General features: G+C 43.0%; 1 protein-coding gene across 1 annotated transcript in view; it reads right to left on the bottom strand.

Moving 5' to 3' along the window:
• Positions 1–11,073: 11,073 nt before the first annotated feature.
• The window catches only part of RHOBTB1 (Rho related BTB domain containing 1), a 56,744-nt gene continuing 55,655 nt past the window's right edge, over positions 11,074–12,162 (bottom strand). Inside the window, exon 11 of the mRNA XM_069795994.1 lies at positions 11,074–11,571. Within this exon, the coding sequence (XP_069652095.1) occupies positions 11,468–11,571 (104 nt within the window). The 3' untranslated portion in view covers positions 11,074–11,467. The remainder of the gene's footprint in view (positions 11,572–12,162) is intronic.

Below are 12,162 nucleotides of genomic sequence, written 5' to 3'. Positions count from 1 at the left end.
TGGCTGTCAGTTTGGTTGCTAGCCCACATTCAGCAATGGTTATTCTGCCAGTCATTCTTTGTGTTTGAACCTGGACTGTCTTGCTGTCTAGCTCTTAAGCCCTGTCCTGAAAATATTCTGTTACTTCAACCCTCCCGGGGGAAAAACCCAAACAAAACAAAACGAAACCAACATGCCACTGCATTTCATTTCTGGCTTGCTAAGACTGAGGGGGAACGCAAAACCAGGAATAAGCTCACAGGCTTCCTTGCTTCACCAAAGGCATGATCAAATGAAAAGGTTATTCTGGCACCTGACATTACCATGAAGCAGCTGGCCTATACTAGGTGATATATGCTTTTAGCCTATGACAAATGGGAGGCAATCCAAGTTTAGTTCTTACAAAAAAAATATACATTAAAAAATCAGTCTGGTCTAAGTAACTGAGCCTTCAGAAAGTTCTCTGACCAGCAGGGAAGTTTCTCACCATCTGCACCTACAATTTCAAAGTGACAGGCTCACAGCATTTGCCATGATTTTGACAGTGCTTGACTTTGCCATTTTAATAAGTTGGCTTCCAAAGGAAAGCTTTTCCCGTTCAGTGAAATCTCTTAAAAGGGCCCCCAAAGCCTTTCACCTGCTGAGGAGTTAAAGTCAGCTTTTTAGATTTTACCCATGGGATTGTGGAATAAGAGCATGAGACTCATTCAGAAGAGTTTCAGGCTACAGGAGTTATATGCAAGCTGGAGGAATCAGTCAGCGTCAGAAAGATTTGACATTAAAATAAGTGAAGGTCTATTATTATGACTTTATTATAATTATTTTAATAATGTCTGGCTATAGAATTATGAGCTATGTGATCTCTATTGGCCCCATAAGACTTCCTGACCAGTTACAAGAGCCAAACTGAGACATCCATCCTGTAGGCTTAATGTCCTATGGCTACATGGGATTATCAGCGTCTCTGCTCTCATTTAAAAGGCTTCTTGTTTCCTTTTAAAGTCTCTAGGCCTCACGGAGGGACTGGAAGGCACAAAGCCTCACCATTACAGTAACCAACTGCACTGGATTCTGGCTCGCCAGCCTGGATCGGCTGGCAGGACGCGGCCACTGCCTTGTGCAAAGCCCCTGCGGTACCACGCTGACACGCGAACCCCCGGCCGCGCACCAGCCCTCTGCAAAGGCCCGGGGAGGAGGACGCGGGGCTTGGCTCAGCTGCCTCATCCACAGGCAGGGACTGGCCTCCCTGGTGCTCTTGCTCTGAGGTTCATGAGCATCTCGGTCCCACTGCCACCCAGGACTGTCTCGTGTCCAACGGCAGCGGTGTGCTCTGGAGGGAGCTGCCCCACTGGCAAACCCCACTTGTGGCAAGAAAGGAGCCAGCAGGAGCAGGCAAAGGGAAGAGACCCAGATAAACCCATACGGACCTGTGTTCTAAACCACCAAACAATCACTTTCACGGCAGGAGGCATCTTCCCTCCAGCAGGTAAAATTACAGCATAAGGAGCATTCACCTAGCACACACACCAGATTGACAGAGCGTCCCCGAGAGCTTCATTGTGCTGAAGAGAACATGTAGCTCCAGAGAGTCTCAGATCTAAAACGTGTGAATGTCCTCAATATTTTCTTCGTATATTTAGTCACATGTATATATTCCCTACAAAACTGTAGGCTGTTAACAAATGCAGCAGGTATGATATGGGTAGATAGAGCATCAAAGGAAATGCTTCACCAAGGAAGTGGTGAACCTGCCACCTGTACAGCAGGTCACAGAACAACTAGGAAGGATTGTTTTCTTTTTACTGTGCAGAGGACAATATCACTGAAACACACTTTTCCCTCACACTTTGCTGCCCAGTGTAACCAAGAAAAAAAGGTTATACTTGAACAATTTGAGGAAAACTTCAGCTGGAGACTGAAGGAGAAGCAGCAGCACACAGAAAAGGATTAAACACCACTATCGCTTTCTTTTCTGGTCAGCAAAATTATTTTACCTTTTTTCCTCAAGATCCTGTTTGAGGTCCTCTTTGAGATCCAAGCCCCAAATTTTATGTAGGGCCGTAAAAGACGTCTCCTTACAGAAAAACATGTGAAAGCTTATGAATAAATCTCCACTAAAAAACAAGCTTAAATTTTTTTTCATGTAAACTATTTTATCTTGCACAATGAAAGCAAGAAGACATTACTCCATTTAATAGAACACAATTTCAGCAGAAAAAGATGGAAAAAAACAAAAATTAAAACCTATGCTGTACCTGAAACAAACCTACTCTCCTACTAAGTTAAAGACCACTGAAATACAGCCTGGGAGGAGGAAGAGGAGGAGGAGAGGCTGCAAAGGCTTCTGGGGGACAGGAGTGCTATAAAACCTGAAGCAGCAGAAGAGCTAGCCAGTTCAGAGCTTGTGATGGAGGGGAGAAGCAGTACTCAGAGCTAAGGGAAGCAAAAGGTAAACTGCTTCACAGTTACCTAGCTTAAACTGATATTTTTCTTCTGTTGTGTAAGCTAGAAAATGAGATCTATAGCTTCCATGGTTTATTGGAACCTTTCTTCATTTGCATGAAATCTTCCATCCTATGACAAGTCAGTAGTTGCATGCTGTTAGCAGTTTAGATCCATGTTTGTTTAACCTGTATGCTTGCTCACAGACTGAGCTAAGGGTTCCTTACAGTTTTCTCTGTCCTGTTTTGGCATCCAAGGCTTTGGTCTGCTAGAAACCTTCTCTTCCTGGTGTTATTGGGGTTGGCCTTGTGCTAGTTTGTAATGCTGTAGGATGCCCATTGGAAAGAAACAGTTGTAAGCTCCTGCTGTCTTTAGACTTCAGTCTCTGCTCCCTGCCTGTGCTCCTTTAGCACTACACTACTGTGCTAAAGAAAGAGGTGTTTAATTAAGGAACGAGTAGTAAAACATCTAACAACTGTAGGGATGAGTTGTCATGTGGGATATCTTGACCGTGAATCCTAGCTGATCACTAACAGCAGGGAAAATGCCTTGCTCAAAGTTAGATGGTATTGCTGCTGGAGCTTTGTACAATGATTGAGGACAAATCGGCATGAGGGTCTCCGTGCAGCTGATGCACTTACAATTAGCTTCCACAGACTATTTTTATCTACTACTTTTTCCCTATTCAGTGGGGTAATCCACCTACTTAAAAGTGGTGTTATGGTGCTAAATTAATTAATCCAAGTAATATGCTTTTATAGCACTACCTCATCTACTACAGAAAAGTTAACGATCAGCCACTCCTATTGCTTGAATCAGGCTTTCAACAGCCTGCTCAGCTTTTAATTTACCCTTGTTAGATGTTGCAATGCATTTTTTGTTTGACACATTTTCCTCTGCTCCTGGCAACCTTCAAAACCTTCAGCAGGTGGGTAAAATATCCCCAAACAGGGGAATTGAGCCTCATATTTATGAGGAAATGTGATGCTCTTTCACAACTAGGCGCACAGCTATGTTCTAGCTAGCTATGCAAAGGCAGATTTGATCTGAGGCAGGCTTTAATATGTACAACTCAGCAGAAAGCAGAGCCAAAAAGAAGCCCTCTGGGCAAGTGGCACACGTCCAAGGGGAATGGTGTCAAGCTTGTCCTAACGGCTCACCTGTGGTACTGCCTAACCAGCTCCTCCAGTGCTTTCCTGCAGCTGGAGGTCAGAGGGTGATGGTGCAAGGGGAAGGATTAGGAGCTGTGTGAATGCAGGCTTGCAAACACCCTTCTCAGCTAAGGTGAGTGCAGGTGAATCCACTCATGGTGATGATTGTGCACGTACTAACAAGCCCCACTTTCTCCTTGGGTTGCCTACCACCTACTCTTCAGCCTTCGGGCCCAGTCTGCAAAACAGAATGCCACTGATGCAGAGCAGGGACAAAAGGCACTACTCCCCCTGAACTTTAAACTTTTTTTTTTAGGAAAAGCTGTGGGTTTTGTTAACCACCTTAGTACCGATAGGCTCATTGTTTACTCTACTGACCAGTGTAAGTGTTCTGCCTAAGGTTTGGGTCTCCAGTAAAAAAACCCTGGCACTAAGCCTTACATAAACATAGTTCTCAGCTGAACCTGGGCACTTCTCAAAAGGCATTTATGGTAGGTCAAGTAATGTGCTGTAACTGCACTCTGGTATCAGCCTCTCTGGGAGTGTGTTGTGCCCTTTTTTTTTTTCTTTCACACGAAATATTGAGGACTGCTCTGATGGATCTCTGCCTTGTTCTGTCCTACTTTAAGTGCTGCACAAGACCTCCATCAGTAATGGCACTTGCGCAAAACTGAGTTAAGTTTTCCCTGTACTCTGATGTGAGTACACCCAGTCATCTTTAATCATGCTTAATGCCCACACTTTGCTACATAGCTTAAAAAAATCTTAAACTACAAGAAGGAGGAGGATGTAAGGGGACGAAAGAACCATTTCAATTTTAAAGGCAATGATAGACGGAGGCTAAACTTTTTTAAACTCTACATAAAATATATGGATAAAAATATGTAACTTAAACTAAGGCCATGGAGCCAGAAAACCAAAGGACAGCAACTCAGAGGGACAGTTGCAGCTTGTTGTTTGAAGGGTCCTCAGCTGCTCTGGACAGAGCTAAGAAGCTCCTGCTGCAGGGAAGGTACCAGACCCTACCCTGTCTATCTGGAGTTGAGAATTGAACTGGCGTGAGGTGTCAGAAGTCAGCAGGTTTGAAGCCTCATTTTTAGGTGAAAAACTGCACTGCAAAAGCAGAGAGCTACAATAATAAAAAAAAAAAAGCACAACACTGATCCACTAACCAGCAAAGAACTCATCAGAGACATATAAATACAACTTCACACACTTCAATGTGTAAACCACTCAACAAAATAATGCTACACTGGCAAAGTGGTAAAATGCCTTAAGAAAATTGAAAAAGCTTATAATAATGAAAGATTATTCCCAGTGCAATAGAAGAAATGTGTATCACACTAAGTGACAGTACTTTGTCAGCCTTGTGTGTGAAAGTAAGCAAAGTGAGTAAGAAGCAAGACAAAGAGGGTTAGGCAGAAGTGGTGGCTGGACAAGGTATTTACCTTGGCTCTCTACAGTCTGCAACAGGCTGATGGCTATGCTTAAGGTAAGACATATCTCCATATCTCCCTACTATAACTTCTCACATCAGTGTTGTTTTTTTAAATATGCTACTGTGCAACTCCAGAACTGGAAACTGATTAACTCCCAAAAGGCAAAAGGGCCTCCTAAAGAGCAGGGCAGCATAGGTGACTCTGGGGATCACAACACAAAGAGCTGAATCTAACATGTTACTTAGGTCCTTGGTTAGGGTGAAATGATTCCAGATGCTTTAAAATCCCTGACAGACATTGTATTCATGCTGTGTATTCTCATGTGATTTAGCATAATCCAGACCAATGACCAGAGTTTGCTGTAGACCATGGGGCCAGATTTCATCATTAAGTGTATTGGGCAGGACTAGGCTATCTTACTCCAAGGAGCTGTTACCTGGGTCTGACTCCTCTGCTCAAAGGGGCTTCTGTTTTGCAGTCTTTCTGCCTGTAGACACAATCACTTCACGAATGTGACCTCTTCTAAAAGACTAATCCTTTGCACAGAATGATGCAGGAACACTATAATCTTCCAGGAATGGATGAAGGATGAATTCCTCTGCTTTCCCTCGTCCCCCTTCATGGGCTGAGTCTGTACTTGCCAACAAGTAAGGGATGAGCTCTTGAACTCACACCAGATAAAAGACCAACCTGTTCAAATACAAGGGAGTCTGCCTGCAGCACAGGGAGAGAAAGACTAGACTTGGGTATTTCTGCAGTGAAGTAGGAGTGTCTTTAATGAGGGTCACAGGAACAGCCACAAGCAGATCACCAAAGTTCTGCTCATTCCCAAATCCTGCCTCTGACAGTGGCCAACAGCAGATGCTTTGGGAAACATAAAGCAAAGGTAAGCATGAAATGGTATTTGGTGGTATACTCCCAACTTTCGGTGCCTTGGGCTTAAGTCCCTGAAGCAGAGGTGATGATCTTGTATTGGACAGCTTTCCTCCCCAAAATTTTCTTTCAGGAGCTGTGTGAGCTTCCAGCCAGTGTTTTCTGGCAAGAAATTTTGCAGCTCAGCTAACACTGGTGTGGAGAGATGCTCTTGGTTGTGAACCTGCTATGTGCTGGTTTAATTTGATGCCATTCAACTCTTATACTATGGGAATGCTTAGTTACTCCCCGATAGCCTTTCCACCTTCTATGAATTTGGGTTTATCCAATTCCACTGCCCTGCCCAGGTTGAACACAGCCCTTAATGTAATACAGATGCCTGCTTTCTTGGCAGGCTAGAAGGACGAACTCTTCCTGAAAAGCCTTCTGGTTTCCTAGGGTATGCCACTCCCTACAAGTGTGCAGGCAACTCAGCACAAATACAGTGATTGTGCCAACCTGACCTCCCTATGCCCAATTATAGCCTGTATCAAAGAATGAGGATGCTCATGAAATGTCAAGTGCCCATATCAAATGGCTTTGACTTGATTAGCGCTTCACGCAAATGCTACCGTATCAGAAGATGACAGTGTAGTTGACTGCTGAAGGAACAAGGGGAAAATGTTGTGGCTGCATTTTTCTCCCTAGGTATTGCAATTAAGACCAAAAGGGCATTCAAAGAGAAGCTGTCTTACACTGATGGGTCCCTGAAAGAAAACAGCAGTGGATGAAACATTGAAAGAGAAAATTAGTTGAACCTGTAGCTTTACACCTGACAGTCCATTCAAGAATTGATTTTGATTAGCTGCTCACCTAAAGGAGAGAGATCAGGGGCAGGTCTTGATCACTTGCATGATCCTGGCAAAACCACTTCTGGTTTGACTCTGCTGCAACATAAAGATAACAATCCAGAGCCAGTATGGTATAGCTTTTGGATAAACATCCAGGACATGTAAAGAGTGCTAGACTGGTTATGGACTCTTGTGGGTGGTGGACAGCCTGTCAAGATGTGGCTTAGTGAATGGGCAATAATCCCATTAAGAGCAGGTGGTGCAGTAAAGGCACACTGAAGTGCTGCATGTTAACCTGCAAAAAGCAAGTCACTGATTTTTCTTTAAAGCATGCTACCATCAATTTCACCTGGATTTACTATTAGCATTAAAGCAGCAGTGTTAGAGCATCATGAGAACTTCCAATAATGGAAGGTGATCAGTAAAATGGCACAGAAAAAAACCCTATTAGATAGCTCATTGCAAAGGAGTGCATGGATATGCGGGAAAAACTCCCCCCTGCACTGAATCCTTCATCACAACATTTTTGGAGCATAGAGGTCAGCAGTGCTGGGTCAGACCAAGGAGTCATCTGTCCCTTATGCTGTCTCTGATAGTGGCCAAAACCTGACGCTCAGAGAAACAAAGGACAGCAAGACCAGTTAGGGATACCTCTTCTGAAAATTCCCAGCTATTTGTTTGACTTGGGTTGCTCAGTCAGGCATACTTTCTATGTATTTATTAACTCCCAGTAAACTTCTCATCCATGAACCTTTCCAGATTACCTGGGAACTCATGCAAGCTCCTCACATTCCCAGTGTCACGTGGCAAGCTCTGCTGCTCTATGTGGGCAGCCTGGCTGACAAGGACTGAAAAACAGCTTAGAAGAAATAGAAGTACAAAGGGCAGAATGGCTGGCTTTCTCTTTGGTGTCTGCGTACCTGGGTTTAAGGAAACAAGCTTCTGAAGCCTGAGGGGAGAATGTAGTTCTAACTAAGAATTTACTTCCCTGGCCCAAGTCTCACCCTGTGTTAATGGGCTGGGAGAGTGAGGAATGTCTCCCTGGTATCTTTTCCTAGATAAAAACAAAAGCCGTGGAGGTAGAAGAGAACAGTGAGGTCATCAAATGCTGTCCCTGTAGTTGCAGCTTATGCAGCTAGTGCCTGCCTTGTACAGGTGCATGGCACGTGTGCTCCATGTACCACTACTCAGTGCAGGCCACAGAACCCTTCCTGGAGCCCTACAGCAAGCTCAGACCAACACCACCTATTGTAGTGTCTAGCCAAGAGGTAGCAGAAAAGATTGAAGGTGAATCATTTTATGGCTTCTAACAAACTGAGGCAGCAGCCTCCTTGCCCCTCTGTTCAGCTATGGAAGAGCAATCAGTTCTATTAACAGGAAAATTCTGCCCAGCACCTCCTGCACTGACCTTCAGTCCCCTCCTCACCTTCAGACATACTGGAAAGGCCTAAGAAGAAAGGAAAGCAAGTCTTTAACTTAATAACCCAATTATCTTTTGATAATCACCCAATTATCTTTTGATGCAGTCACTTTTATTTCTTATGCCTCCTATCTTCTTAAGAAATTAGCTTCGACAAAACAAACCTTGCTGTGACTACAGCAAACAAACAAACAGACCCCCCCCCAGCAAATAAAAAAACCCATTAAGTGCAGACATGTCTCTACAGCACTGTTCCTTTTCTAGCCTTGGAAACCTGAGAAAAGGAAAGGCTGTGCAAACTGCAGCCTTCTACTGACTGCAGCACCTGCCAGACAGATGCACTCTCCCACTGGCCAGAAATCGCTTCGGCGTACTCAAACTTTACTGCACTTGGCCAGCCAAAATGAAGGGGGAACAAAGCTGGGGAGGACCTGCCTCAGCAGACCAGCCTGAGGGCAGGAGGAAACACTCTGTGTACCCCTCGGACAGCTACAAAGTAGAGGCAAGTCTTAATCTCTGAAGATGGGTAGTAAGTGTGTGAGTACTTACGCTTGATTGAGGTGGTTTTACAGAGTGCTCTCAGATGTCTTACAGACCACAGGACTAGTGATACTCTATCACATCCCCTGCAAGCCAATGCAGCTCTTCCTATGGACTCTGCTGTGCAGGAATGGGGAGGATTCACAGAGCTTCCCTGGCCTTGGAGAGTCCCTAGGCACTCCTTAGAAACAGCCTTTCTTTATACTGCTTCTGGGAAAAGGCATCATCACCTAACAAACTTCCATCACATGATGAGATCTGTTAATTATTTAAAAATTAACACCAGACACTTTACAATTCAAAATGTAGAGGTGATATAATCAGCACAGGGATCCACAAAACTTTGCAGGCAGCCTGTAAGTCTAATTGAGGACCCAGGAGAGAAATCTTCAAATTTCTTTGTAATATGTAATGCACAACTAATATTTATAATAGCAGGGAGCAATCACATCTGATCATCCAGTCACAATGACCAGCTTATATTTAATGACTAAGATGCAAATTTAACCATAATACTCTTAAACTTCTGATAATTGCAGGGTTTTTTTTTTTAACCTGTGAGGATAATTTGACTTACTCAGCACTAATACCTGGAATGCCATGTAATCCTTATTATACAGCTATAACTTAAAAAAAAAATTAATCTCCATGGGGAATAAAGAATCCTTTTTTAAAAATGTTAATGGCAAGAAAATTTCTTAAGAAAATCCTCCCCGTGAAGTGTCATCACCTGGCTGCTTATCTAAAACTTCAGAGCAGCCAGAATGGGGTGGGGGGAAGAGACAGTCCTCCAGTGTTGCTGCTCAGACCTGTGCAATACAGATGGGTGGCACCCAGCTTGCTAATTTTATCTAGTGGGGAAGGCTGCTTTTCTTTAAAGCTAAGAACCAGAGCTGCTATCTACAGGGAATCTACCCCTCCCCAGTTTAGCTTCTTTAAACGGTACCTGAAATACTGCTGTCCAGGCTGTCACACAGCTGGTCCCTGTGTGTTCTGTGACTCGGTCTTTGATTTTCTGAGTGTTTTTTGAAAGTTGTTTATTTTATATTTTTTCATCTTGAAATCCCTAAACACGCCAATACCTGGCTGCCACAGAGCTTTGTTCTTCCACTATGTGCTGTCCCAGTGAAGGAGACTGGCTGGAGATACTTCATACGCTGGGGTAAGGTCCTTGCTGTTCTGGAATATCCTTCAACATGAGACAAAAATAGATGTAACATGTCCAGCAGGTGGTACTGGGCTCCTCTGCAGGCCAAAGGACAGATTGTGGGGTACCACTGCTGAATGGCAAAGGACTTGAGATAAATCAGCAATATAATATAACATTTTCACTGTAACCTGTGCCCGCCCCCGCATGCTGTGGGGATGGGATGCAGGACCTGTATCTGGGAACATTTGCTGCTGCAGAACAGCCCAGCGGGATGTTATAGCTATACAGCCTGCTTACAAATGAAATAGTAAGGCTGAACAATTATAAAGGAGCCATTATCTGTTGTCCCATTCTAACTGCTTTCTCTGAATCACATCTTTATCTTCTTGGTTTGATTTTCTCTAGAGCTGGGATACATTAGCACAATCATTCTTGCAACTTCTGGTGTTCAAATTTTCTTCTTAGCCTCCTGCACCTTGATCCAAAAGCTTTTCATATTTCTACCAGAAATCAAGATTTTTTTGTAAGCAGCAGTGAGGGATTTAGTTTGCATGTATAAATATACAATAGTCTCACTATTCTGGCTGTTAGTGCAAAGTGAATCCATGACATGGGTTATATTCTCTTAGCTAAAGGCAAAGGCATAATTTAACTGACAAATAATTGTCCTATTGTAGAGCCTATAGGATGGGGATTATTGCTGCTAACACACTGCCTTATCCTGCATGCAGTACACAGAGCAAACTTCTGTTAGCAGATTTGGAACACAGGCAAGTGATAACGTGTAAATTCAATAGGTGGCACCTCAAAACCCAAAGTGTGTGTGTGTGGTATCTCATCCTTTTCAATAGGAATTTTACCTGCAGAAGTAGACTTGTGCAAATGCTGTTAGATCATTTTACTAGACCAAAAATCTAAGGTGATTCAGGAGTTGCAAGCACCACCTTAAAGACACCTCACTGCACAGTACATACTTTGGACACCAATCCAGAGTAAATAAATGTTGGCCTAACCAGTGACAAGAGTATAAAGACTGTGATCTAGAAAAAAAGGGACAGAATAGGGACAAAACTGTAGTTTCATCTGACAAAGCAAATTTTCTTCACCAGACTGTAATCTTAAAAAGTCTGGAAGAACTGAAATATTTCACCATCCTGGAGTTTAGGTAGCAACATTAATCCTATCATCTAGTACATTAGATCTTTACCTAAACCTCTTTGTACAGAAGATGGAAGACCTGGCCCTCAGAGAAGGATTTCCAAGATGCCTTCAGCTGGTTTGCCAGTGCTATTGTTACTGGAACATGGAAAATAAACCCCTGATTTTACAAATCAAACACTTCTAGGCATAAGTTATTCTTGAGGGATATCTGTGGGTAAGTTGCTGAAGAATTAGGGCAATAAAGCACTGTGCTGCTTTTCCTTTATTCCCTTTGGTATAATCCTGCTTTCAGTGCTCAGAAGGGATGTCCAGATAAGTCTCTCCTACTAGGCAACACCTTCTTAATGTATGCACATATTTAGTACTATCTAGCTTACCTTTGCACACTTTGAGGCCTGATCTGACTAAAAGACAGTGATGAGTAGGTCTTCAGTGAATGAAATTAGTGAGTTGCGGCTGTAGTCTGGCCAATCCCATCTTACTCACAAAACACTTGTTTCTGGCTTTGGTGTGCTATTTGTGGGTGGGAAGCCACAGAAACTGGTTTGTGTTGTGATGCAGAGGAACTTGCTTGCAGAAATTCTGTCTTAAAGAACAAATAGAAAAACACTGTTTCTAAGAAATAGGCTGAATGAGACTCCCCAGAAATAAAGGACATGCAACTTCTCCTAAATGGTCATAATATTTAAAAAAGAATGCCCTGAAGGGCAACACTTCTGATTTGCTCCTTCCTTCCATGCTACTGGTTTTATCATAATCAAGAGAAACATTTTTACATCTAATGTCACCACTTTTTCTGTTGAGCCCATTACATTTTCTAATGGTAAGTTCAAAGAAATAAAATTTTGCTTCTAAAAATAAGTCACTGAGATATGTAACATTCTCATAAATTAGCACTTCAAAAAAAAAAAGTACACTGTGTGCTCAATGTGCTTACTTTCAACATCCTTGGCATTGCTTAAGAGCTTTAAAAAAATCACAAACATGACATTCTTTGCATGACATCTTGCAAAAATCCTCTAGAAAATCACCGGCTTTCTACCTCTATCAATTAAAGAACCTATATTCAGGGAGGTAGTTGCTGAGTACTAACAGATAACGAGGGATTCTGTATAATGGTTGACAACTAAGGCAGTGAGAAAGCAGGGAAAACAGTGTTTGTACAAAGTTTAGAGCA

The sequence above is a fragment of the Haliaeetus albicilla genome, chromosome 11 (genome assembly GCF_947461875.1).
Source record: "Haliaeetus albicilla chromosome 11, bHalAlb1.1, whole genome shotgun sequence".
NCBI classification, from domain to species: domain Eukaryota; kingdom Metazoa; phylum Chordata; class Aves; order Accipitriformes; family Accipitridae; genus Haliaeetus; species Haliaeetus albicilla.
Note: the sequence above shows the minus strand (reverse complement) of the source record. Positions and strands in the feature narration are given on the sequence as shown.